Consider the following 23245-nt stretch of genomic DNA (forward strand, 5'->3'; position numbering starts at 1 on the left):
GTTGGCTGCCGATGGGGCGGAAGTGTCCTCTGCGAGTGCCTGCTGCAGCTCCAGGTGTTCTAGATTCACGGCTGGGACCGAGTTGCGGACGCTTTCGGCTTCTTCTTCCATTGACATTTCCACTTCGTTTTGCTGTTGTGTTGGCGAAGTTTCGTCGCCATGGTGAGAGATCTGATGTCGTTTCAAGGTGTCCCTGAGAAGATGCGTGTCAACCACAGCAGAGCGTCACATGTTTGACGATGCGTTTACCTGCGCGCGAACTTTTGGCCACATGCGTGACATGCAAACGGGCGTTCATGCGTGTGCACTCTCAGATGACGCACATAGTGTTCTTTCTTGGAGAAGGATTTCCCGCATGTGCCGCATGTCAAGGTGACCATGGTGGAGAATCCGCGGAAGAAGTTGATGATGTGGTGCAGCAGACGCGATTTGCGGAGAACAAGCCCAATCCGTTGGTTGGCGATCATGCGTGTGGGAAACGAGCAGTCAAGCGGGGCGGGGCATCTTCTCCGATGATATGTGAATATGTCTCAGCTGAACCCTAACGCGGAGCAACGGAACTCCCCCGCAAATGCGGTTTCTTCCCGAGGTTACTGTAGATGCAAAACATTCATTTCCTCAGATCGGCCGTTTGTCCGCCAGTACGACTTGCTTCATGGGTACCCAAGTAGATCGATGAATACATGGATGATGCCGATGCCTTGGTAGGCACGACAAATTCAAGAGCCAATGATGATTCGTTGCGAGTGGACCTGACTGGTTCGTTGCCCTGTCCACAGTCGATAGTTCAGGCTCTATGGTGAAGGGGTACGTATCTTGACGGTCGGGTGTCTCTGCCTGTGTGGTCAAACATTTTGCGTTACACAAGCGAACTGTTGGAAAAACATCATTCAGGACGAGTATCTCCACGAGAAAAACAGTATCCTAAACAATGTCAAAATTTCTAATTACATCAAGGTCGGACATAGAGGTTCTGCAATTCATGTAGCCAAACGAAGCACTAGACCTTGGATCGCGAGGAAAGGTCGGACCCACCACTGCAAGCTAGGATGAGATGTCAGCTTGAAGTCCAATCAAGAAGATAGCTGGGAAAGGCTTGCCATTGGGCCCTGCTTTGCTGGTGCAAGTTCACTCACCCTTCAAAGCGAATGGTGTTCTGGAGAACACCGACGTCGGTGACCTCGACTTCTACCGAATCGCCGTCCTGAAGAAATGTTTTAGGACTTCGAAATGCGCCCACGCCTGCTGGAGTTCCGGTCATCACTGCTGTGCCTGCGGGGATTGTCGTTCCTGGTGAATCCATGTCAGTTTCTTTCTCATGGAAGATTCCTGTTCGAAGTGAGCACACCTTGACTCATATGGCTCAAAATTTGTGCAGGCGAGAAGATCTGGTCTGTAGCAATTTCGGTGTTCTGGACCACTTTCCCGTTGACGCGAGTGATCAACCTCCTTCCCTTCGACGTCGCTTCATACCGCCCTGCACTGACGAGGGCTGGACCAATGGGGGCGAATTTGTCGAAAGCTTTGGCGTAGAAGAATTGGCCCGCACCGTTTCTTTGAATTTGGAAGAACCGACATGAGAGATCATTTCCTACTGTATAGCCCAAAATGAAAGATGGCGCATCCTTGACGCTGACATTCTTGCATTCCTTTGACGTGACGAAAACGAGCTCTCCCTATGAACAATCGCGTCAGTGACCCGACTGGCCCAAGCAAGGTTGGGGTAACAAACCTCATAGTCAGGCAAGCTAGTTGCGCAAAATTGATTCAGCGCAATGTCGTCCGCAGGGTCCGCCAACGAAGCTGCGGGCTTGGTCCATAGTGGTGGATATGCAGGCACCGAAAGCTATGCCATGACTTTAGAATATTGCACCTTCAATACTTCTTCCAGGCATCTCAAACCTTTGCTTCAGTCGCATGGCTGCGGTAATTCAAACCGACGCAGTAGATGGGCACATTTTCGAAGGGCAGAGGAGCGAGAAGCTGACGCAGATAATGAAGTCAGCATCGATTTAGAATGATTTGTGTCTGATGAAATTTACCTTTTTGATCTTGACTTGTTCTGAGCGTTGGCCGCTCTCGAGGTCGGCGAAAGATTGGAAGGCCGTCACGGTAGATCCAGCAGCGACTTTGGTTTGAGGGTCTAATTTGGCGAAGAAAGGCTTATCGCTTCCCTCCACCGTGAATTTGATCAAAGTATTAAATTTCGACATGACGATTTTGTCGATAGATGTGTTCTGAGCCGATTCGAAGTTATGAATTCTCGCGCATGTGCTTCTTCCTTTATGAATGATCATCGCGAGACTGGCATTGTGGGGCAGTTGCCGAGCAGCGGGGCACCAGGCCGCGGTAATGTTGTACCAGCCGATGCCCGCAACTAGCTGCAGATCTGTGCGTACATACATTAAGAGAGTAGAGGTGCAACGAATATACCATGACAAGCTATCAACACCGCAATGGCTCCCAAAATCGCCCTAATCACCGGATGCAGCACTGGCATTGGCCATGCTCTGGCCGTTGAGTTCGCTTCTCGTGGATATCAAGTGATTGCAACTGCCAGAAATACGGCAAGTCTCAAGCAGCTAGAACTCGATCATTCAAACATCAAAGCACTTGCGTTGGATGTATGCGACGGAGACAGCATTGATCGCCTGTACGATGAGGTCAGCGTGCTGGCCAATGGCGGTCTGGCATACCTTGTGAACAATGCCGGCGCACATTACGCTGCTCCAGCGATCGAGTTGGAGGCTGATCGTATTCGGAATGTCTTCGAGACGAATGTGAGCGCATCCCACGTCATCGACCTACGCCCGTCGCCGAACGAGAGAATGAAGTTATGCTGAAAGCTCTCTTTGTAGGTCGTCGGAGTAATGCGAATGTGTGCCAAATTCTCGAAGCTGCTCATTGCCGGACGTGGAACGATCGTGCAGATAGGCAGCGTCACGCGCGCTGTCCCGGTCGTGTGGCAGAGCCCATACAATGCCACAAAAGCAGCCTTGAGTCAATACACCAAGACTTTACGTCTGGTAAAAAACCTTTGTCTAAGACGAAGCTCGATGACTCTAGAGCTGATGGAATCGTAGGAACTCCAGCCCTTCGGTGTCCATGTCTGCGAGGTCGTCACGGGTTATGTCCAGAGCAACATCTTGCGCGATGGCCTGCAAAGCGCCCCGGACTCCCTGTACACGCCCATCAAAGATCACATTGAAACCATGAAGAATAAGGGCAACAGCAATGGCATGCCGGCAGCAGTCTACGCTCGAAGAGTTGTGGACAAGCTGGTGCGGAAAAATCCTCCCCCAGAATTCTGGGAAGGCGCACAAAGTTGGTATCTATATTATATCACGACGTGGATACCAACCTGGATCAGTGTAAGTCTGCGCATGACACTTAGAATTTGGGGGAGCATGAGACTGATGAGCATCCATAGCACAAAATATTCTATGCTGTGTTCAAACTTGCTAAGCTGCGGCGGTGATGCGGAGCTATTTTGTAATCTATTATCGAATATAGTTCCATGGCGATGTGCGACACAAAGGCTGCTCATTGCGATTTGTTCTTCTTTTGCTGGACACCGGCACACATTCCAAACTGGAACGCCAACTTTCCACCGAGACCTGCGCCGAAGAACATTAGCCCACAGAAGATAGCCTCCAACGCGACGATTCGGGGATCAAGCTGGCCCAAAGATGCCCATGTTGATTGTACGCGCTCCCGGTTGTAGAAGATGCCCAGGTGTCCTAGTGTTGCGATAATCGTCACGGCTGTGTGTATCGCAAGTATCTTTATCTTTGGTCTCAGCTGCTTGGTCTGTTTATCGTAGAGACTTTGCCCCCAGAGACTGTTGATACTGTCCCTAAATCCGGTCGCAATTGCGGGAATTGCGGCGATCAATCCCAAAATTTGTGCGTAATGGGCGGCCTTCATGATTTCTTGCGCAGATGCCCATTGCTTCACGTTGACGACATTGTAATTTCCGCTGAAGACTTGCAGCAGATCTAATCCGCATGCAAGGGAAAGGAAGGCAATGGGGAAATGGACTGCGGCTGGATGAGGATGCCTGCGGAGAGAATTAAAATCGTTGTCTTTGAAGAGACAGCATGTTCACGCGACTCACATGACTCCAATCGGGATCAAGACGATGATTGATGATTGCCGAGTCTATGACTGGCCATGTCGTTTCCTAAATAATCGCCCCAAGACCAGATCCGTCATCGAGGAGGCAAGCATAAATTCAGTGCGGGACAGACCCGCCGATGCCCCGCACAATGTTTCATATAAACACTGAACGCACAGCCGAGAGCCTTCAAAGAGCGTCGAACACGATTACGCATCACTGCGTCTCTCTGGAATCCCAATGTCGCTAGTCCTCGGAGCTGCAGTTACCATACTCTCTGCGCTTCCTCGTTCTATCAGCGAGTCTATAATTCATTTCGCAAATATGAGGATGCCGGACGTGAAGAATGATCCTTCCAAAGTCCAATTGGTTCGACTCGGCCATGTGAGCTTCGAGCACCCGGATCTGGAGAAGTTCAAAGAGTTCGCCAAAGATTTTGGTTTCGTGGAAGAAAGGGTGGAGGAAGACCGGGTATACTACCGTGGCTATGGCATCGACCCTTTTCTTTACGTCGCAATTCAGAGCAAGACGAAACAGCCAAAATTCCATGGTCCAGCGTTTGTGGCCGCGTCTCAAGCCGAGTTTGACAAGGCAGCCGCTCTTCCAGGTGCTCAAGTGGCATCTTTGGAACATACCCCAGGCGGTGGTAGCATCGTCAGCTTTGAGCGATCCGACAAGACGATGTTCCATGTCATTTTCGGCCAGAAGGAGCGAGAGATCGAGACGACCAAAGAACCAAGCGCAACACACGAACAACTCGGCCCGATGAACACACCATTCGCGAAGCCCCGGCAAGGTAAGAACGTATCCTCACGATGCTAACTCATCCAAATTACTGACCAGAGATCGAAGGTAAATTCCAGCGGTTCCATGAAGGTCCTGCGCTTGTGCACAAGCTCGGCCACATGGGCTACGTTTACCGCGACTTTGACACCGAAGTCAAGTGGTACACATCAAATTTCAACTTCGTCCCAAGCGACATCTTACATCATTGGGACTTCTCAAATATGGATGTTCTTGCATTCATGCATCTCGATCTCGGAGAGAAGTACACAGATCATCATGTCCTGTTTCTACAGCGCGCACAACCGGAAGTCAAGCAAAGTTTCATTCGTACGTATCGCACCACATCCGCAAAACTCCCATTTGAGCCATGTTTGCTAACCCATCCAAAAGACCACTCTTCGTTTGAGGTAGCAGATTTCGACACACAGCTAATTGGCCATCAATGGCTGGCCAAAAAGGGTTGGAAGAGCGTATGGGGCGTCGGGAGGCACGTGTTGGGCAGCCAAATCTTCGACTATTGGCAGGATTCCAGTGGCTTCAAGATTGAGCATTACGCAGACGGGGACTTGGTGAACATCGATACGCCGACTCAGCGCGACGTAGTTGGACCGTTCTCAATTTGGGGTCCAGAGGTTCCCAAAGACTTCGCTGATAACGGTATATTCCCGTAGTGTTATAATGATTGATTGAGGAACCCATGAAGGTGAAGTCATTCACTGATGCGATAGCGGCGTCGGTCAAGTTGTTGGACGAGGCGTTTCACTCGGCCGGCTTAACATCGGGGCAGCAATTTACTTAGTCACCTGGGCATTGGACATGCTCATCGAATTAGTCATCGGGATGGGCCGACTGATTCATCGATTCTTGGACTTTTCACATTTGCAAAATCGATTCGTGTATTATTCTTCACAATCGCAATACTCTCTATAACATCTGAGATCACTCACCAATGCAGTCCTAATCTCGTCGAGATCTGAAAGTCACGAGCATGCCTGATTGCCTCCAAAACCAAGCTGCGTTTGTGCTCCACGGCTTCTCCGGATTCACGAACTCGACGTCGAATTGGCGCAAGATCTGCGTAACGAACTTGCCCATTTCCATGATAGAGATGTTCTTACCGATGCAGGTCCGAGCACCGTATCCGAACTAAGGAATCGAGTCAGCGTGACGATCTAGTCGAGGACCACGGAGTGCAAACACGTACGGTCAGCAGTGATCTTTCCATCACTTTAAGTTGTTCCTCGTCGCCATCGAGCCAGCGTTCTGGCCGGAATTGTGCTGCATCTTTGCCGAAGATGGAGGGATCGACATGGATGACCGGAGCAGACATGGATATGATTGTGTCTCCCGGTAAGCTGACACCGCAAATCGTGGCACCGCCCTCTGGTACTTTGCGTTCCAGTGGGAAGCCAACGCCAGGGTGTAAGCGCATTGCCTCTTTCATGATAGCTTGCCTGCAGATCCTTGTGGTCAGCAGCTGTCATGCTAGGATGCGAACTACACCGGAGTACATACAGATATGGCATCTTCAATGTTTCTTCGAGAGTCGCCACTTCTGAAAGACGGCCCGATGCGGCAAATTCGCTGATCTCGCTTCGAAGCTTCTCAAGCACGGGAGGATTCTTGTGCACATAGTAGAAACAAGCTCGTAGGGAGATACCGGTGGTATCACTGCCAGCAAGACTGCTGCGTCGTCAGCGACGGAAGGGCGAAGATCAGGGATGAAGCCGTACAGATTGTTACCCAAGTGATTGACCAGGTTCTCATGTTGACTGTCCGGACCAATGGGACCTTTCTTCTGTCGTAGTTGAGACAGAAAGTCTGTACGAAGGTGGGCCTCCGCTGGAGCGGCATCATATCGTTCGATTTCCTCGTCGCACAACTAATCCGTTGTCAGCTTGCTCGAGCACTTGTCTCAAAGGGAACAGACAAACCTCAAGAAAGCCGACTAAAGGGTCTTTCCGGTTCAGGAGTCTGAGAAGGGACCTGAAAATGACCTTTGCAATGCCATCGAGCTCAGGATATTGCCCCAAAAACTTGATGGCACCTAGTCCTTCCTCAATACCGTGGATCATACCATTGATATCCTTTCGCTCTTCAAGAAATCCAAATCGACGCTGAAAAGTGACGCTGGCAATGACGTCGAATGCATACCATTGAAGCCACTCTGCGAGCTCTAATGTTTGACCTTCAAGTTCATGCATTGTGGAAATGAAGATCTCGGTGCACTCGTCCACATACGTTTCATAATTCCGCATGTTGCTCATAGAGAAAAATGCAGCAACAGGGGCTTTGATTGCCTTGTGCTGCTCGTTGGATCGGACTGTGAACATGCTTTCGATGATCTTACCTCCGTACATCGGAGCCATCGTTTTGTAGAAATCCGTCTTTTCCAGAGGTCAGCTCCACGCATAGAAGAGCAGACTCTTATCCTACCTTGTAAAACTTGCTGCCAACGCCATAGATCACCGGAATGGCGGCAGGATCGGAGAGAGAGACATGCTGTGGACCAAGTCGGACGACAGGCCCGTATCTCTCATGTGCAGCTCGGTATTCTTCTGGTGCACGGCCTCCCGCAACCATCGACAGACGATACAGTCGAGTGAATCGGGCGATCATAGGTCCGGGAATACGATTTAGTTGAGAGTTGAAGGCCCATCGTAGTTGGTACAGAACCAAGGCGACAATCGCAATTAAGGCAACAGAGGTGACAATCATCTTTTTCGCTCAAGTGGTGGTCTCTGCAATGGATGATAATTCTGTTCTTGTAGTTAGGACCGCTATCAACGGCATGGATTATATAGATGATCGTAAACTTCGAGCCGATATATGCTTCCATTGATTCGGGTAAAAAGCCCCGCAGACACACAGAGTGTGGTTCAGCCGGCTGAGACATGGTTGCCCCGCAAGGCACATAGACGAGATCGTCGAATATGATATCACAAATCAAGTTTTAGAGAAGGGGCCTCGAAATGTGATATATAATACCACCTATATGCATGTAGTAGCCAAGAGATCCTTTAGAGCTCGTTTGTGAACGAAGAAACCGTCGCAGCAACAATGCTTTCGCATGACCACATTCTAAAATCACAAATATCGCTACTTGGCTTTACCTAGCGAAAATAACATGAGCACCACGCGTGCCTCGCTAGCCATCATCGAGTGCCTTCGCACGTTTTCTTGAGACCATCTAGACAATATCGGAGCTCCTGTAAATTGTTCGCAACCGCGAAAACATATGAATCCGGCCTCGCGATGATGAACCTCGCCCGAGGTCCAAAACGTTCCTTGAAGGCATGGATGCTGTAACCTTTCCGCACAAGTCTCGGCGAGATTTGCGATAATGGAGAAGGCGCTGCTTTGTGCTTGTGGGTTTCGGAGTAGTGCCCCAAACTATCCGGACGAGCGAGGCCAAGGCTGACGATGCTGATTGACGCAGAAGAGAGCACGTGCTTGGGGATTTCCGACGCCGCCAACAATGCTTCGATATCACCGACCTTGGTGGCAGGCGCTGGGTCCTCTGGTACCAGAATGAAAAGCTTGAAAATCGATTTGTCAGAGGCCAACAAGGCGTCTGACGGTGTTTGTTTCTCGAAAAGCGTATCAATGTAAATTTGTGGCAGCTTCAGACCACCTCGATATCGGGAGAGAAATGTCCCGCCTGAAACATTGGAGAACCCCAGTTGCTCCTGAGTGATTTGAGGATCATAATCGAGAAACTTGAGGGACAAGGTATTGACGAGCCAGTGAAGGAGCCAAAACGCCCAGACGAGAGGTGGAAGATAGGTGTTGGCGAGGAGGCCATTAATCCATGTAATGGTAGCAGCAGCCGCAACGCTTTTTGTGCGCTCGCATGCCCATGACTCCAGAAGACGCTCGCGGACCGGGGCCTTCAGGTTTGGCATGCCATCCATCAGTGCAATTCGCCATGCTAATTGATGCGCGTCTCGTACCCCACTCGCGATACCCTGCCCGCCAAAGGGCGGAAACACATGAGCAGCGTCTCCAATCAGGATGGTCCGGCCAGAGAACCAGCGGTTGACAACCTTGTGCGAGAACGTGAAAGGACGACACCGGACAATGTCAATGCAGTCTCTGGGGAAGGTCACAGCTCCGGAAGGAAAGGGAATGTTGTCGCGGCCAGATGTTCGGGTGACCATAGGTATGAGATGCTCCCAGAACATCTTCTCTGCGTCCATGGTCTTCGGATCCCATCCATCTTGTCGGTATTCGTGGCGCCAGTACCCAGATTCGTATGGTCCAAATCGACCAGAGGCTGTCGGTTTCCCGGGAGGCGCGCAAAAATGCCAGCCCTTTGGCCAAAATAGATCGTAGACTTCCAACGGAGTCATTCCAAGCTTCCAAAGAGGAAAATCCGGATGTGTCCCGGGAGTCGGTGCACGTAGCTTGAGATTGGCAGCGACCCAAGTGCCTTCATACCGGTACGCAGTCTCCACCTGACGGATGTCTGCAACTTTCTCCAAGAACATTTTGCGGACCACGCCTCTTTTGCCATCGGCTCCGATCAGCCATCTCGCTTGGAGCTGCTTGGAGCTTCTAGTAGAATCTTTGTAATACACGGACACACTTTCTTCCTGCTGCTCCAATAGCTGTACATCGCAGCCAATGCGCAGCTCGCACAGACTGCTCTGCTCAACCTCCTTGCGGAGGGCCTTTTCTACACTGGATTTAGCGAAAGTCGACTTGCAATTTCTGTGCTGAAGGCTGCGACTTACCTAGCTCAGGCTGAATCTGTAGAATACCATTCGGCGCCGCTTGTGCTAACTTGTCATGGGCAAGATCGATGGTATGAAATGGGGGACGTGCGAATGAAGACTGGTGGAATTGTACTTCGTACAGTTCTATAATGCGGCGCAATTATCAGCAGATATTCTGGTAGTTATAGCTCGATTGTAAACACATACCGTGACCAATGGTGGACATGTATTTTCCTAATCCTAGCGAATAAAGAATTCGCACTGCGTCCGCAGCGAGGTACACACCTCGAGGGTCATCTCCGACCTCTAATTCTTTTTCTAGGATCACGCTCTGCGTTGGGTTCCTCGATCAGCTACGAATCCATGTACCAGTCATTCGGATTATAGAATCGGGGCTCAAGAGCAGAACAGCACGACTCACCCGAACGCCATTTTGTGCCAAAGATAAGCCGACCACCAAGCCGGCTGGACCAGCCCCAACGATCGCAACAGGTACTGTTTCCATAACGAAAGGAAGACACAGATATGCGATTTTGCTTGCTCGTGGGCGGACTCCTCGACTTGTAATATTTAATAATTGTGCTTCATTCACTCGAAATGCTTTAAAGCCGCAACAATATTTGGTCGTCCACTGCCCAGGTGTGGAGCAAGATGCCCCACAAAACCGCAGGCGTCATGTTGCGGGGCGGGGTCAATGTATCGCAGACAATCAGCATCAAGCTAAACCACCTGGAATGAAGTCGACATGCGCCATGACGTGAGCGCGCTTATCTAGAGCCGAGGTAGGCACTTGATGGCATTTCGAGATCCTCACCATGTGCACTCCAAGCAACAAGTTCAGTCCCATAGTCGTCGGTGAAGTCTCTGGTGCTCGCGGATCGGCATATTCCACGCGTTGCTGATCGCGCAGGCGAATCTCGACCTTCCTCTTGCGGTATTGATGTCAATTCACTGGCCTTTTTGGTTAGATCCGCTCCTGAGGATATCAATAGCCATGGTATACTTCTATACAAAACGCGTTCCCATGGCGGTGCGCACTGTAGTGACCCTGGAAAGTTCCAAGGTTGGCACCCATTTTCTGACGACTAATCTATCGACCTGTTCTCTGATGAGTAATCTTCCCCCTCTTCGGAGCTCGGGCCATGTCAAAACCACATTTTGACCGCGCTGTCTGTGAAATGATGTTTCCTATATGCTTACCTTGCCGACAGTCGAGGAGTGCACCGTGTGAGTACATTGCGGCGAACTGGTGTATTAGCGGGCGACTGTGTCTGATGCGGCAATTCACTGTCAAGCTCGGAGCGAAGACCGGCAACTACTCGCACTTCTCCCCGAAATTCCAGCCTTTGAGATCGCCAATCAATCATCGCTTCGTATCACCCGTGGTGTTGCTAAATAAGATGTAGCGTTATGTCGAAATGGCAGAAATAATCAATTTCAGATTGAGCCATCATCGCCTGTGCAAAAATGTCGTTCGTAAACCTTAACCCCGCTCAAATCCAACATTTTGATACTGAAGGGTATCTCGTGCTGCGTCATAGCGAGCATGGATTGGTTTCGCCATCGGAGTTGCATCTCTGGACGGATCAAGTGCGGAATCTTCCACGCGAATCGCAAAAATGGATGCCATACGATGAGATCAGCGCATCTGGTGAGCGTCAGATTATGCGCACCGAGAACTTTGTCGACTTTCACGCTGGCTTCGCGTCCTTGCTCCACGGAAAGTCTCTCATGGGCATCCTCGCTCAATTGACCCGGGATGATATGCGACTTTTCAAGGAGAAAATCAACTACAAGCTCCCAGGTGGAAATGGTTTCGCCGCTCATTTAGACGCGCCGGCTTATGATCACATCGGAAAGATCGAGCACACGACAGCCAACATCGCTGTCGACGCAGCAACAGTTGCCAATGGCTGTGTTGAGGTCGTTGCTGGAAGTCATCGGAAGGATGTTGAACTCGTGGACGGCACGGGAGAGATCAGCGCTGCGTGGGAAGCACAAGCAACATGGATTCCAGTCGAGCTAGAGGAGGGAGACCTTTTGATCTTCGGTAGCCATCTGGCACATCGGTCCAAGAAGAACACCACCTCTCGTCCGCGGGCGAGCGTATACGCGACTTACCATAACTTGAGCGATGGCAAGGATTTGCGTGAGAAGTACTATGAGGATCGCAGAATCAACTTCCCGCCTGACCACGGTATGTTATTTCAAGTTTTGCAGCACTATGTTTTGTTGGAGATTTTACTGATCAGTTGCAGAACGTGTTCCAGGTCACGATTACAGTGCCGGTGTGAAGCGCTATGCATTTGCTGCACCATTCACCTCGACCGATCAAGTGGCGGCTGTACAGTAGATGTGTTAGTGACATCGAACTTGCAGGTGGATCCGGAAGGGAGTTGATGCCAGCAAGGGGGGATTGCTTGAATATGAATGCAGGTGCGGGCGGTTGTTAATGGCCAAGCACGTGATACTAGGGTTGAAGTAGGGTTGGGGTTATCTCTGTCTATGAACACGATTGCCAAACCGTGATAGGATAGTATGAGGACGTATGTCCAACCGATCACATTATATAAGACAGAGAAGATCTGAGGTATCCGCGTAACATACATTGGACTTGTAAAAATTGATGTCTTAGAATCATTCAAATGACAATTAGGTGTAAACCGTTGGTCACAATGCTGGGCTTGGTTGACAAGTTTGACCAGTGCGATGCCCCCACGTGTGGCGCGACACTACCCTCCCAAGGATTCACGCCGGTCCACAAACAATCACAATGCCGCCTTTTCAACGCGACGTTCACGTTCACAATGATTGATCTTGGAATGTCTGTCTTCCGCGTTCGGCGGCGACTATCAAAGTCGTGTGGCTTTCATGTGAGTGATCCTCGCACATCTGAAGTGCGTGAACACGGATCGTGACACTCAGACGACGGTTTAGAATGAGCTCATCCAGGGCCGTCGCCGTCCTGCGCGAACAGTTCGGCGATCGAACGCCGCCTCAGATCACGCGAAAGATCACCGCCTGTGTGGCATGTCGCAAACAAAAGATTCGATGCCACATGCGCGAAGACGGACAGCCGCCTTGTACACGATGCCGGAAGAGAGGCTTACCATGTACGGTCAACAAGAGTCTACAGATGATCCTGGAGAGCGATGCGTCCTGGAAGGAGCGCATGGAAAGCAAACTGACAATGTTGGAAGCTGGATTGAATGTTGTTTCTGGTCACCTGGGAGTGTCTCTTCTGATAGATTCCGGCCAAACAAGAGAATATTCTGCCCACACGCCGAGCTCATCATCTCCGCCGCCACCGCGGCGGCCCTCTATCAACGATGATCATCATCCACCTCAGAATTTTGAGATCGTGATGGATCCGGAATCGGGACCAGCGGCACTTCCAGGCTCAGTGGTGTCTCCGGTTATCGGAGCGGATGGACAGTCTCGAGACCGGGCGGGACAGGATGTCATACGTCGTGGCATTGTCACCCTTGAACGAGCTCAATCTTATCTCGACGTCTATCAAAATCGCCTGGACCATTTTCTCTATCGTATTCTAGGCGATCGACGTACACTCGCAGAAGTTCGGTCTGCGTCACCGCTCCTCCTCGCTGCCGTCTGCACGGTTGGAGCGTTACATTTGACTTGCGCTGATTTTGAAAAGTGCTACAAGGAATTCGTCGCAATAGCCGCCGCTCAGACCTTTTCGCGCCGAAATAATGTGGACGATGTCCGAGGTCTGTGTATTGCGGCATTCTGGCTGAGCGGCATCACCTGGCCATGCATAGGATCAGCTGTTCGCATTGCTACGGAGCTTCAACTACATAGGAGCATTTTCAAGGCGCTTTCGGGAGACCGGGACCACTACCTTCGGACGCGTCTATACTACCTCGTTTACGTTTGCGATCATCAATCCTCGATCGCATATGGTCGACCGCCCATGACACGTCAATGCGATTCTATCAGCGCCGCATCGCGGTTCATCGAGACCGAGCACATATGTGAAGATGACCTCCGCCTGGTCTCTCAGGTTCATTTCTGGACGACAATAACCGAAGGTCATTCGACATTCGGTGTGGATGTTGATAGACCACTCGACCTGTCCACCATCGAACTTCTCCGACGCCTAAGCATCAAACTTGACGGCGTCCGATCGGACTGGACCGAGCGTTTCACGCGTAACGAATACGTGGGAAACTACCCTCGGAAAGGCGTTGGCCTCCATTACCACTTCGCGAAGCTCTACCTTTATTCCATGGCGTTCCGCGGCGTTGATCGTCCGGGCTTCAAAGATGTCTCAGTCGCCTTGGACATTGAGGAGCTCGCGCGTGTCGCTCTACTTTCCGCGACAGCCATACTGCGTGCGATCATTCACGATGCCGAGATCCAGGGCTATCTGAACGGGCTCCCGACCTACTTCGATGTGATGATCGCGTTTGTCATCGTCTTCCTCCTCAAAGTCTCCTCGCCAAAGTACAGCCCGTTCGTCGTGCGCGTGGACACGGGTGAGATGCACAGCCTTGTCGCCGAAGTCATCTCGGTATTGAAGACAGTAACTGCTGGCATGCATCGGAGCCATCTCCTGGTAAGCGTCGTACACGGAGCTGCTGATTTGCTCGAGAAATGCACGACTGCAGCAGACGGCTGTCATAGCGATCGCGTACATCTCGATTGTACCGCAGACCCGGCGCACCCACCTGGTACTGTGGAACACCATCACACCATTGGCGATGATAATCTCCTCGACGGCTCGTTATTCTGGAACGGCGCGCCATGGGATAACCTCCTCATGGGCGAATTTGACTTACTCGCATCGAACGATGCGTTGCCGAATGGTGGTTTGCTGCCAGGTGCATATTCAACATGACGATTCTAGAGTAGCAATCAAAAGTGGTTGAGACCGGGCTGGAAACCCATGAGTTAGTGGGATTCCGTACACTGTGCGCGTGTGATGCGTTGTAAACCGCATTTGCAGCTACTCTATTCGAAATCGAAGCCACAAGATCGCGATTTGTATCAGCATTGAATCATGTAAGCAAACGCTCGATAACCTCCTGATATGCCTCGACCGGCGGTACCTCTAATCCTACAACTTTCGCACGGTCGTCCCATTTCCTCAGCTGGCACATCTCCCTGCACCAAGGATTTCCCGCCCACCTGGATAGCTCATCGCCCTCCATCGGGCCTCCTTGGAAGATCAACGACTTCTTGCTCGCATCGGATAGCGTGGAATGGTAGCCTTGATCCGTCGCGCAGAGATATCGCTTGGCTACAACATGAGAGCCGACAAGGGCCGCGACCTTGCGCGGAAAGCCGACGCGAAGCAGATATTCCGCGCCTATGCGCTCGTGTCCGATGCGACCGACACCTTGATCGGAGGAATCGCCCGACGAGGACATGTGTCGAACTTCATGCGCTATCGATCGAACTTGGTCCGGAGGGAGGAAATGCCCAATATCGTGAAGCAGAGCTGCGACGATGGTCTCGTCATCTGCATTGCTCGTCTTGGCGAGATTTGCAGCTTGCAGTGAGTGCGCTATTTGGGACACTTCTTCGCCGATATAGTCGTCTTCGCCTCGGTCCTTGAGGAGTTGAATTATATCAAACGCTTTCTCTCGGGGTGTAGCCATCGTGACTTCTGGGTGGCTGCTTGAAGTTTGTGGTCTGCGTTGTCTCTATCTCAGATCGCATCAGCCGTGCGTGGGATAAAGAATGCCATGGCGCGGAACTTAAAATTGATCAATTCACACACGTTTACACATCATCCGTGTCTCGCCGTGATGTTGTCGGTGCGAACGCCGGAAATTCTGGCTCAGCATGTAAGCGGCAGAATAGGCAAAGCGTAAAGGCTAGAATGAAGCGTGGTCCATGTGCGATGCTTCTCGTTGCAGTCTTCTCCCGGAGCACGACAGTCATCAGTGGTGTGGTAGTTTCATGAATTGTTACAGGAAACCATTCATTTGAACGGCCATTTAGATAACAATCCCAACACCCACATTGCTGAAGACCAATGAAATAAGCATCCGCTGTCCACCCATCGAAAACCAAGTAGAGCATCGACTCATCTTTACTGAGCTGTCGGAGTTCCCGTCCGACAAGACCAATTCCTGTATCACGGCAACAGGGATAACCGGTGATCAGTCATTTGCGTCAACGATGTCACTGTACCATGGGCTTGCGCTGAAAAGCGACCTATCTACATGGAGGTGGCAAGATAACCGTCTTGCGTGCTGTCGACATTACTGTATGTTGCGACTCTCGGGTTCACATCCCACGTTCGTCTCCAATGGGGCAACAGCGCCGTGCCGTCGCCGCCCGCCGGCGAATCTTAATCCGGGAATCTGCGGAGAGAAGACCGAGGGCTGGTTGAGCTGCGATGGAGCTTTGATCGACGGCAGCTCGGCCGAGCCCCGTCAAGCTTCAGCCGAGCTTTCCCCCAAAGAGCTCGCCCGCAATTTGGCGTCGGAGGTGCGGCGGCGACGCACCAAGGCTGAAAGCAAGTCGCTGTTGTCTCATAACATATGTATACTGAGAAGACAAGCAAGCGATATATCTAGAGCCACGTGGTAGACTTCACTGGTCACCGGCCTTGGAATGTTGGGTGCATGCATCAAGCCACGCGTGGGAGGTCTTCCCTCGCCTTATCGTGCATGGCCATGCCAAGACCCTGTCCCGTGAACATATAATGCAGCTTGAAAGTTGTCGATCAGACACTGGAATCTTTCCAGAAGCTCGGAATCGCGTTTGCGACGTCCAGCTCAAGAAACAAAAGCCAAGTTTATGCCAGAAACGGAAACGATGATCGAAGGCATCAAGTCCGATATTGCGAGCCTGGTGGAAGTCAAGGACGGCACCGCGTCGGAAGAGTTGAAGAACGAAGGAGAGTCGGTGCGAGATGGGCAAATTCAGAGGATCACTCGCATATCGTCCATAATCACAGTGATCGTCTCCGGACTTGCCCTCTTCAGCGATGGGTACAATGCACAAATCATTGGATACATGAAGCCTCTCTTCAAAGAACTCTACAAGGATGCAATGTCGAGTACCATCAGCTCCAGGCTCACAAATTCATATCTCATTGGCGAGATCTTCGGCATGCTTTTCTTCGGCTGGACGATTGACAAGCTCGGAAGACGCACTGGTATCGTCTTTGCCACGTTGTTCCTGGTATTGGGCATAGTCATTGCCAGTGAGTGACTCTGTTCGTGGAATGCTAATCAATGTGACTGATGAGATTCTTTAGCTGCTGCGAAGGGCAATTCTCAGCTCGGTATGTTCTGGATGATGATTATTGGCAGGGGTATAGCTGGATTCGGTGCCGGGGGCGAGGTGAGACCATTTTCATCGTCACCAACATGCATTCACTCACATCATTTCAGTATCCAGTGTGCGCCACGGGTTCAACAGAGGCCTCGGATGAGAGCGAATATGTTCAAAAAAGACGCGGTATTCTTGTAGCGCTTACCACGAACTTCGCCATCGACGTGGGCTTTGTCATTGCGGGATGTGTCGCTCTCATTGTGTTGGCAGCATACAATTTCCAGACACCAGAGGGGGTTTGGAGAATTTGCTTCGGGTTGGGCTTTGTGCTGCCGTTGTTTTTGTTCTTTTTTCGAATCCGAATGGTCGACTCAACGCAGTATCGAAAGCATGCCATGAAGCAAGACATCCCCTACTGGTTGATTATCAAGCGTTACTGGAAGCCAATGCTGGGCACATCCCTCTCTTGGTTTGCCTACGATTTTGTCACATACCCGTTTGGGTTGTTCTCAAGCACCATCGTCAGCCAGCTGAATCCCAACGACACACTCGTGCAGAACATCGGACTCGGGACCGCCGTGAACTGCTTCTTCCTTCCTGGCTGCATCGTCGGTGGAATGCTCATGGATCGAATCGGGCGCAAGCAGACCATGACCCTGGGCTTTGCTTGCTGGTCGGTGATGGGCTTCGTCATCGGTGGTGCACTGGGGCCAATCCAGAGAATACCGGCTTTGTTCATTGTGCTCTACGGAATCTTCAATGCATTTGGAGAGATGGGACCTGGAGTTGCGACCTTTCTCTGTAGCGCGGAGAGCTTTCCAACGCCCATCCGTGGTCATTTCCTCGGCCTTGCAGCAGCAGTCGGCAAGGCAGGAGCCGCCATCGGGACGGAAGTCTTCACCCCCATTCAGAATTCCTTCTCCAACGATTTCCAAGGAGTGCAAGCGGTGTTCCTGATAGGCGCCGCCTTTGCCGCAGTTGGCGGAGTCATTTCGTACACGCTCATTCCTGATCGCGAGCGGAATCTCGAAGACGAAGACGCCAAGTTTCGTCGATACCTGGATGAACATGGCTATATGACTGTCTTTGGGGAAAGTCTCCAAAAACAGACGAAATCAACAACGTTCTGATGCCGAGCTTAACAGGTTACTGCCCTGTACTTGTAGCAATTACATATATGGCTGGATATTTGAGGCTCTTCGTGGACACGCGGAGGGACTGATCATTTATATGACGTACCATGTGTAAAAATGTCGTTCGCAATAGAAAAAGGTAACTGCCGTACCCAAATAGATACCGACAACGCCGTCGAGTCGCTCTAGCTTATGTGTCTCAGGCGAAGCTTTTCGCCCTCAAGTCGCGCGCGCATGTCCACACAGGAGCAAGCATGCTTCTACACCCAGTTTCTCTTCGCCCGACCTACCGGTAACATAAGGAGAACAATTGCAGGAATGTTGTCCACGAGTGCGGGACTTTTCAATATTCGCGCGATGTGCGGATCGAATATGGGCAAATTTGTTCCGCCCTGGATGCGCGTTAACACAGCCACGACAAGACAACTTGCATGAGATCGCCCAGGATAGACTTCAAGACAAGCTTAGTTCGACCTTCGCCGAGGCAACATGATGTACGTCGTGTATTTACGGCGCTGCCATATGAATATGTACTTGAGTATTTGCAAAGATGCGTCATAGGCATCGTTCGTGTCCTGCAGATGGCTGTCCTTCGTAGCGGGGAAGTGACAAATGATCTGCATCTTCATCGACGCCACAATCATCGACGAGCAGGCGCGAAAGACAGCCCTCCTGCCTTTTGCCAATAGTCCCTTCAATCCTCCCCTTCAATCCCTCAGAGCCGGATTAAATGAGACGAGGTAGAGAAGATGTACATAATGCTACCACTTCCTTCAATTGGTCTATCAGGCTTTATCTTGTGACTGGCTATCCTCTATCGACTTATCGACTGATACTGAAGCCTCTTCGATTGGCGCAGAATCTGAAATGAGGTTCCTCTCTGCATGCTTGGTTGTTGAAAGCATCTGTGCCGATTTAGGAATTGCTGCCACTCTGCCAAATCCTAGCACATCAAGCAGCAAATTGTCAAAATCTCTCAGTAGCGAGAGAATAAGTTGTTTTCTGACTTTTAGGACTTTTCAGGCATAGTTGAGACATATAATGACCGTGATATAGCAGTCTGGATCGAAGACGGGAATACTGCAGTCAACAAAGACAACGTTTCAACTTTCATGTGCATCGAAAACTGTGACGGTCACGACCACAATTCGACCATCTCCGACGACCATCACGTATGCTATCGATCATGGATCGACAACGGTAAAGGACTTCGAGCTGACCCCTTCCATTCAAGAAAAGCCTGTGACTCTTTATACCGGCGGGCCTCTAACAGCAGTTACCGCCAAAGATCCTCTCATCTTTACCAGCTTCGATACCCCAACCAAGACTTTCGGCCCTTTGCAAACCGTGGGTGTTGGTACGCCTGCTGGATTCACACCAATTGGTATCTCTCTTCCTAAAGCCTCCCTTGCTGCAAAATATCTTCAGAGACGTGACGCAAATGCCGGGGCCAACCTCGGTGCAGCTACTGCTTGTATAACCTTCACAAAAACGGTGACGGTTTCAGCATCACGAGCTACTGCGACTACAGTCACAACCTTGACCGGGACCATCTATCAATTCTACACAGACAAGTATGACAACGTAGGATTCAGCTCGATCAAAGCGACTTATACTGGGCCTTCCACGGCATACATCACCGGCACATTGACATATACCGTTCATACGGTGGCCACGGAAACCACTGTCACTCTACCCACACAAACCACGACGGTCTCGGCGACAAGTGTGTATGCTGCCTGCGCGACTGATAATTTCGTCAATGTGTACCAAAATTCCAGCAGCGGCAAGATCAATTCCATGACTCCAGACAATCGATTGCTCGATACTGGTGGCGCATTCTACTCAGACGAAGCTGCAAGTACTGTGGAGTGTTGCGTTCGGTCTTACTCCTACCCGAACATCGCTTACTGGCAATACAATGAATATCAAGATGCTCACGGCCAATGCGTGATGGTGAATGCCACAGAGTGTTGTAGTGCCGTTGGTAGAAGCAATTACACTGTCAAGGTCTATGGGCCAGAGCAGCGTTATGCTGATGATTACGGCTCGTGGGTGACAGGCAACTCAGGCTGCTGGCAGATTTCGGAAGCCGTGTTGGGTGATCGTTTCCGGAGTTAGAACGCATGACATGAGATTGAATGGGAGGATTTTCGAATTGTTGATGCTTGCTTCTCGCTCTGGCTACAATGCGTGTCCATGTCATGGTCGAAACGCCCACTTGATCTTGCTTGTATGAATGGTTGGAGGGAGCTTTCTCGCGCGAATGACACGCGGGACAATTGAACAAGCTTGACTCTTGAGCGGATTCGAACGCTGCTGGTACTGAGGTTGTAAAATGCAATGAAGGCCACACACTGTATGATTGAAGCCTGTAGCAAACCAGTTGTTAGATGATAATCATCTCGCCGAATCGATCGGTTGTGCCGCCAGAATGAATGGACATGCAGGAATCAACAATTTCAGGCACGAGCAGCTGCCAGCAAGCCTTTGTTTGGACGTTATTCTGGCGATGTAAGAGCCTTGTATGCAACAGAGAGTCACCGGCGAGAAGACGCACGAGTTTCGAAAATACCTCATCAATTCATCAGTGAAGCGAATTTGGTTCTATCGAACTGCACTCCACTCAAGTATTAAATACATCTGCGAGATTCTTCCAGCTCAAACTCGCAATGTTGGCGATGCCCTACCCGAAGAGAACGGAATCGATAACAAGGAATACAACGAACACCACAAAGACTGGGACGAATATGATTATGCCCACAAGATCACTTCGGGCTATCGACTCGATGAGCCGCTTACGCTGGACAAGTTGCAAAGCATGTACGAAATGACGTTTGCTCCGCAAGGACTTGTGTATGTCCCCTCATCGATTCTGGAGGACTTCCGCTGGATAAACGCAACCAAGCTCCCGTGATCCGACGACCATTTGAGGAGATGCTCTAGTATCAACTACGCATCCCTCCGCATCAGCTGAATCTTGCGAGACAAGACCAGTCACTGGTGCATCGTGCATGCACATCGCAATCTATGATGTCTTGAATGGTCGAGGGAACTACATCTGCTGTCAGCATGTTAATTCTATCTAGGTAATCGAGACGGTTCCACGACAACTCGTCCAGCGCGAGGAATGTCCTTCTCTACTGTGTGTCGTGCTGCGCAGCCTCTTGTGGATGTTTACCCCACCCCAGGCGATTGGACGCTAGTGCGAAAAAGGCGCGAAACACCGGGCGGATCGCTCCTAGTGGTTGGCCGCGTTCAAGCCTTCATCTCCACTTCTCGCCTCGACTGTGGTCAACATGGATCTTACAACATGGATGGTCTCATCTAGGCCAGAGGCGAACTTGCATCACCCGGACTAGCCTTATACCGAGCATTGTAACCTCATTGGTGCTCATGGTCGTCTGCGCCAAAGCTCGCGACCAGCTATGACTAGCGGCATCAAAAGCAAATAGACTCCCGTTTGCGTCTATAAGACAAGTCCGTCCCTTCCTCATGCACGTCCATCTTCTTCGCCGACTAGTCTTCGCGCTATCCCACGATGCAGAACTTTTCCGTAACATGGCTGCTTGCCATGGCCTCATACGCTCATGCGGGAGCACAGGTTCCATCAGTCCCGTACAGTGATCCTGCAGTTGCAGCAGCTAGCAACATCATCATCAAGAGCGGTCTTCAATCTCTCTGCTCAAGCATTCTTGGGTACACGGCACCGACAAGCACCGTGACCTCCACCACAACGGTCACGCCGACGAGTATCTATGTCGACATAATCTACGCAACGACCTACTACACCACGGATTCCTACACTCGAACCACGACGGCTTACAGCACCAATGCTCTGCAGCGGCGTAGGTTAACAAGCACAGCAGCAGGCCCATTGAAAACCTTTGCACCAAATATCATCACTTCTGCCTGCGAATTGGCAGCACCTCGGGTCACAGTAACGGCTACTGTCACTTCAACTGCACCAGAGATCACAAGTACTGTGTCGCCGACCGATTTGCAAAGCCTCGTCTCATATGTGCCCATCGCCACAGGTATGTGTAAAGTCATGTTTCATATTCCTCTGGCGCCCGAAACACGTCAAATGGCCTGAAATTAATCGACCATACAGCTACAACAACCGTCGGAATTGACTGCGGTGTCATATCGCAAGAGAGTCGAACCGGCGTAGGAGGCCGGTTAAATGCCGACGGCATTTATGAAAGCGGTCTCTACAATTGTACTACATCGGCTTTTGAGGATTATACCATCCTCCAGTCACTGTATATCTACTCGGTCTCCTACGGATATCGAGCTGATGGAATTCGATACTGCGAACTCTACCAGAAAAGGAAGGCGAAGCAGGTTATCGCCGAGACCACCGCTAAGGGTCCTGATTTATTCACTTACTTCGACACGGAATGCTTCCTGACAAAATCGACCACGACAGCGGCGATCGTGGCACCCACGAGCACGATCTAGAAGGTGCAAACCAGAGTTTCAATACAAAATAAACAAGATATGGCAATGATGCCGTGCCGAGAACAGGTTCTACTCAGCACTCTTGCCAGTGGGCGGAATGAGAATGAAGTTATCTTCCTTTCTCGAGCTGGCGGCGAAGTCAGCTGCGTCTCTCACACCAACTTCCAAATGCGTGATATGAATGATTTGTAGGGAAGCTAAAGACCACATGAAGTTCGATCTGACTCACAAGATCTCAACTCAGCAGATTCGCGACAGAATATTCGCCAAGTTGGCATCGCATCTACTCGTGATCGTCTGCAGGAACGGTCAGCAGTTTGCGGCCAATGGACATCCTTGTCGTCAAGGTCGATCGAATTCAAACTGAGCACTTCGATTTACAAGGGATTTCGAAAGCAAATAGACTGCGGAATATCATTGTCGAGCCATGCCGTTGCTAAGGTTCACCAACTCGAGCTACGAAGCAGTGTTACGGGTCAACTGCCAAAGGCGGTTTACTCGAGGTGGCTTCTTGAGAATAAGTGGTGCAACAGGGATATGAGAAGGGGCTTTGTATTCCAATGGGTAAGTTGGTAACATGAGTTCAACACGAACAGACATAAGGTCCATTCGTCCTACCTATATATGTAAGTTAGATACAAAGGGAATATGTAGTTGCTCTGTTGCTCTGTGCTTGGATCCTCAGATCTTACAGAGCAGATGCTCTGCTGCTCTGCACCTTGATCCTTCAGATCACAGAGCACCCTCTCTGCCTCAGGCACTAGTCACGTGAC

General features: G+C 50.7%; 14 protein-coding genes across 14 annotated transcripts; 8 read left to right on the forward strand and 6 right to left on the reverse strand.

Moving 5' to 3' along the window:
• Positions 1-162: 162 nt before the first annotated feature.
• Positions 163-380, reverse strand: K489DRAFT_327313 (uncharacterized protein; the record flags this gene model as incomplete). The annotated part of the gene is made up of 2 exons (XM_033601979.1): positions 163-193; positions 250-380. Coding segments are annotated over 2 exons (162 nt in total), but the record flags the coding sequence as incomplete, so codon positions are not given.
• Positions 381-880: 500 nt separating this feature from the next.
• K489DRAFT_384806 (uncharacterized protein) lies at positions 881-2238 on the reverse strand. Its single transcript, XM_033605942.1, has 6 exons — positions 2043-2238; positions 1903-1983; positions 1733-1846; positions 1349-1676; positions 1101-1290; positions 881-1044 (listed from the first exon to the last, which is right to left on the reverse strand). The coding sequence occupies exons 1-5, from the start codon at positions 2211-2213 to the stop codon at positions 1133-1135; spliced, it is 852 nt and encodes a 283-aa protein (XP_033455649.1). The 5' UTR covers positions 2214-2238; the 3' UTR covers positions 881-1044; positions 1101-1132.
• A 193-nt stretch (positions 2239-2431) lies between these two features.
• K489DRAFT_396873 (NAD(P)-binding protein) lies at positions 2432-3672 on the forward strand. Its single transcript, XM_033606890.1, has 4 exons — positions 2432-2780; positions 2859-3026; positions 3084-3371; positions 3431-3672. The coding sequence occupies exons 1-4, from the start codon at positions 2457-2459 to the stop codon at positions 3476-3478; spliced, it is 828 nt and encodes a 275-aa protein (XP_033455650.1). The 5' UTR covers positions 2432-2456; the 3' UTR covers positions 3479-3672.
• On the reverse strand, positions 3416-4309 carry K489DRAFT_92863 (uncharacterized protein). The gene is made up of 2 exons (XM_033609047.1): positions 4118-4309; positions 3416-4060 (listed from the first exon to the last, which is right to left on the reverse strand). Coding segments are annotated over exons 1-2 (519 nt in total). The 5' UTR covers positions 4120-4309; the 3' UTR covers positions 3416-3543.
• Positions 4305-5773, forward strand: K489DRAFT_384810 (Glyoxalase/Bleomycin resistance protein/Dihydroxybiphenyl dioxygenase). The gene is made up of 3 exons (XM_033605943.1): positions 4305-4913; positions 4970-5230; positions 5294-5773. Exons 1-3 carry the CDS (start codon positions 4358-4360, stop codon positions 5572-5574), a joined length of 1098 nt encoding a protein of 365 aa, XP_033455652.1. The 5' UTR covers positions 4305-4357; the 3' UTR covers positions 5575-5773.
• Positions 5774-5860: 87 nt separating this feature from the next.
• Positions 5861-7486, reverse strand: K489DRAFT_327341 (putative P450 monooxygenase; the record flags this gene model as incomplete). The annotated part of the gene is made up of 6 exons (XM_033601983.1): positions 5861-6049; positions 6108-6357; positions 6419-6586; positions 6637-6785; positions 6838-7290; positions 7340-7486. The coding sequence occupies 6 exons, from the start codon at positions 7484-7486 to the stop codon at positions 5861-5863; spliced, it is 1356 nt and encodes a 451-aa protein (XP_033455653.1).
• A 572-nt stretch (positions 7487-8058) lies between these two features.
• Positions 8059-10126, reverse strand: K489DRAFT_413682 (FAD/NAD(P)-binding domain-containing protein; the record flags this gene model as incomplete). The annotated part of the gene is made up of 4 exons (XM_033608070.1): positions 8059-9581; positions 9640-9765; positions 9829-9952; positions 10043-10126. The coding sequence occupies 4 exons, from the start codon at positions 10124-10126 to the stop codon at positions 8059-8061; spliced, it is 1857 nt and encodes a 618-aa protein (XP_033455654.1).
• A 703-nt stretch (positions 10127-10829) lies between these two features.
• Positions 10830-12235, forward strand: K489DRAFT_346293 (PhyH-domain-containing protein). The gene is made up of 2 exons (XM_033602339.1): positions 10830-11818; positions 11880-12235. Exons 1-2 carry the CDS (start codon positions 11089-11091, stop codon positions 11972-11974), a joined length of 825 nt encoding a protein of 274 aa, XP_033455655.1. The 5' UTR covers positions 10830-11088; the 3' UTR covers positions 11975-12235.
• Positions 12236-12679: 444 nt separating this feature from the next.
• Positions 12680-14482, forward strand: K489DRAFT_327376 (uncharacterized protein; the record flags this gene model as incomplete). The annotated part of the gene is made up of 1 exon (XM_033601985.1): positions 12680-14482. One exon carries the CDS (start codon positions 12680-12682, stop codon positions 14480-14482), a length of 1803 nt encoding a protein of 600 aa, XP_033455656.1.
• Positions 14464-15723, reverse strand: K489DRAFT_384815 (uncharacterized protein). Its single transcript, XM_033605944.1, has one exon. The coding sequence runs from the start codon at positions 15243-15245 to the stop codon at positions 14643-14645; it is 603 nt and encodes a 200-aa protein (XP_033455657.1). The 5' UTR covers positions 15246-15723; the 3' UTR covers positions 14464-14642.
• Positions 15724-16413: 690 nt separating this feature from the next.
• On the forward strand, positions 16414-18005 carry K489DRAFT_327472 (MFS general substrate transporter; the record flags this gene model as incomplete). The annotated part of the gene is made up of 3 exons (XM_033601992.1): positions 16414-16804; positions 16859-16944; positions 16995-18005. The coding sequence occupies 3 exons, from the start codon at positions 16414-16416 to the stop codon at positions 18003-18005; spliced, it is 1488 nt and encodes a 495-aa protein (XP_033455658.1).
• Positions 18006-18242: 237 nt separating this feature from the next.
• Positions 18243-20129, forward strand: K489DRAFT_413687 (uncharacterized protein; the record flags this gene model as incomplete). Its single annotated transcript, XM_033608071.1, has 3 exons — positions 18243-18300; positions 19032-19180; positions 19248-20129. The coding sequence occupies 3 exons, from the start codon at positions 18243-18245 to the stop codon at positions 20127-20129; spliced, it is 1089 nt and encodes a 362-aa protein (XP_033455659.1).
• Positions 20130-20535: 406 nt separating this feature from the next.
• On the forward strand, positions 20536-20925 carry K489DRAFT_413688 (uncharacterized protein; the record flags this gene model as incomplete). Its single annotated transcript, XM_033608072.1, has 1 exon — positions 20536-20925. One exon carries the CDS (start codon positions 20536-20538, stop codon positions 20923-20925), a length of 390 nt encoding a protein of 129 aa, XP_033455660.1.
• Positions 20926-21549: 624 nt separating this feature from the next.
• On the forward strand, positions 21550-22472 carry K489DRAFT_413689 (uncharacterized protein; the record flags this gene model as incomplete). The annotated part of the gene is made up of 2 exons (XM_033608073.1): positions 21550-22045; positions 22123-22472. The coding sequence occupies 2 exons, from the start codon at positions 21550-21552 to the stop codon at positions 22470-22472; spliced, it is 846 nt and encodes a 281-aa protein (XP_033455661.1).
• Between the last annotated feature and the right edge of the window lie 773 nt (positions 22473-23245).

Source organism: Dissoconium aciculare (genome assembly GCF_010015565.1).
Source record: "Dissoconium aciculare CBS 342.82 unplaced genomic scaffold K489scaffold_17, whole genome shotgun sequence".
In the NCBI taxonomy this organism is placed as follows: Eukaryota; Fungi; Ascomycota; class Dothideomycetes; order Mycosphaerellales; family Dissoconiaceae; genus Dissoconium; species Dissoconium aciculare.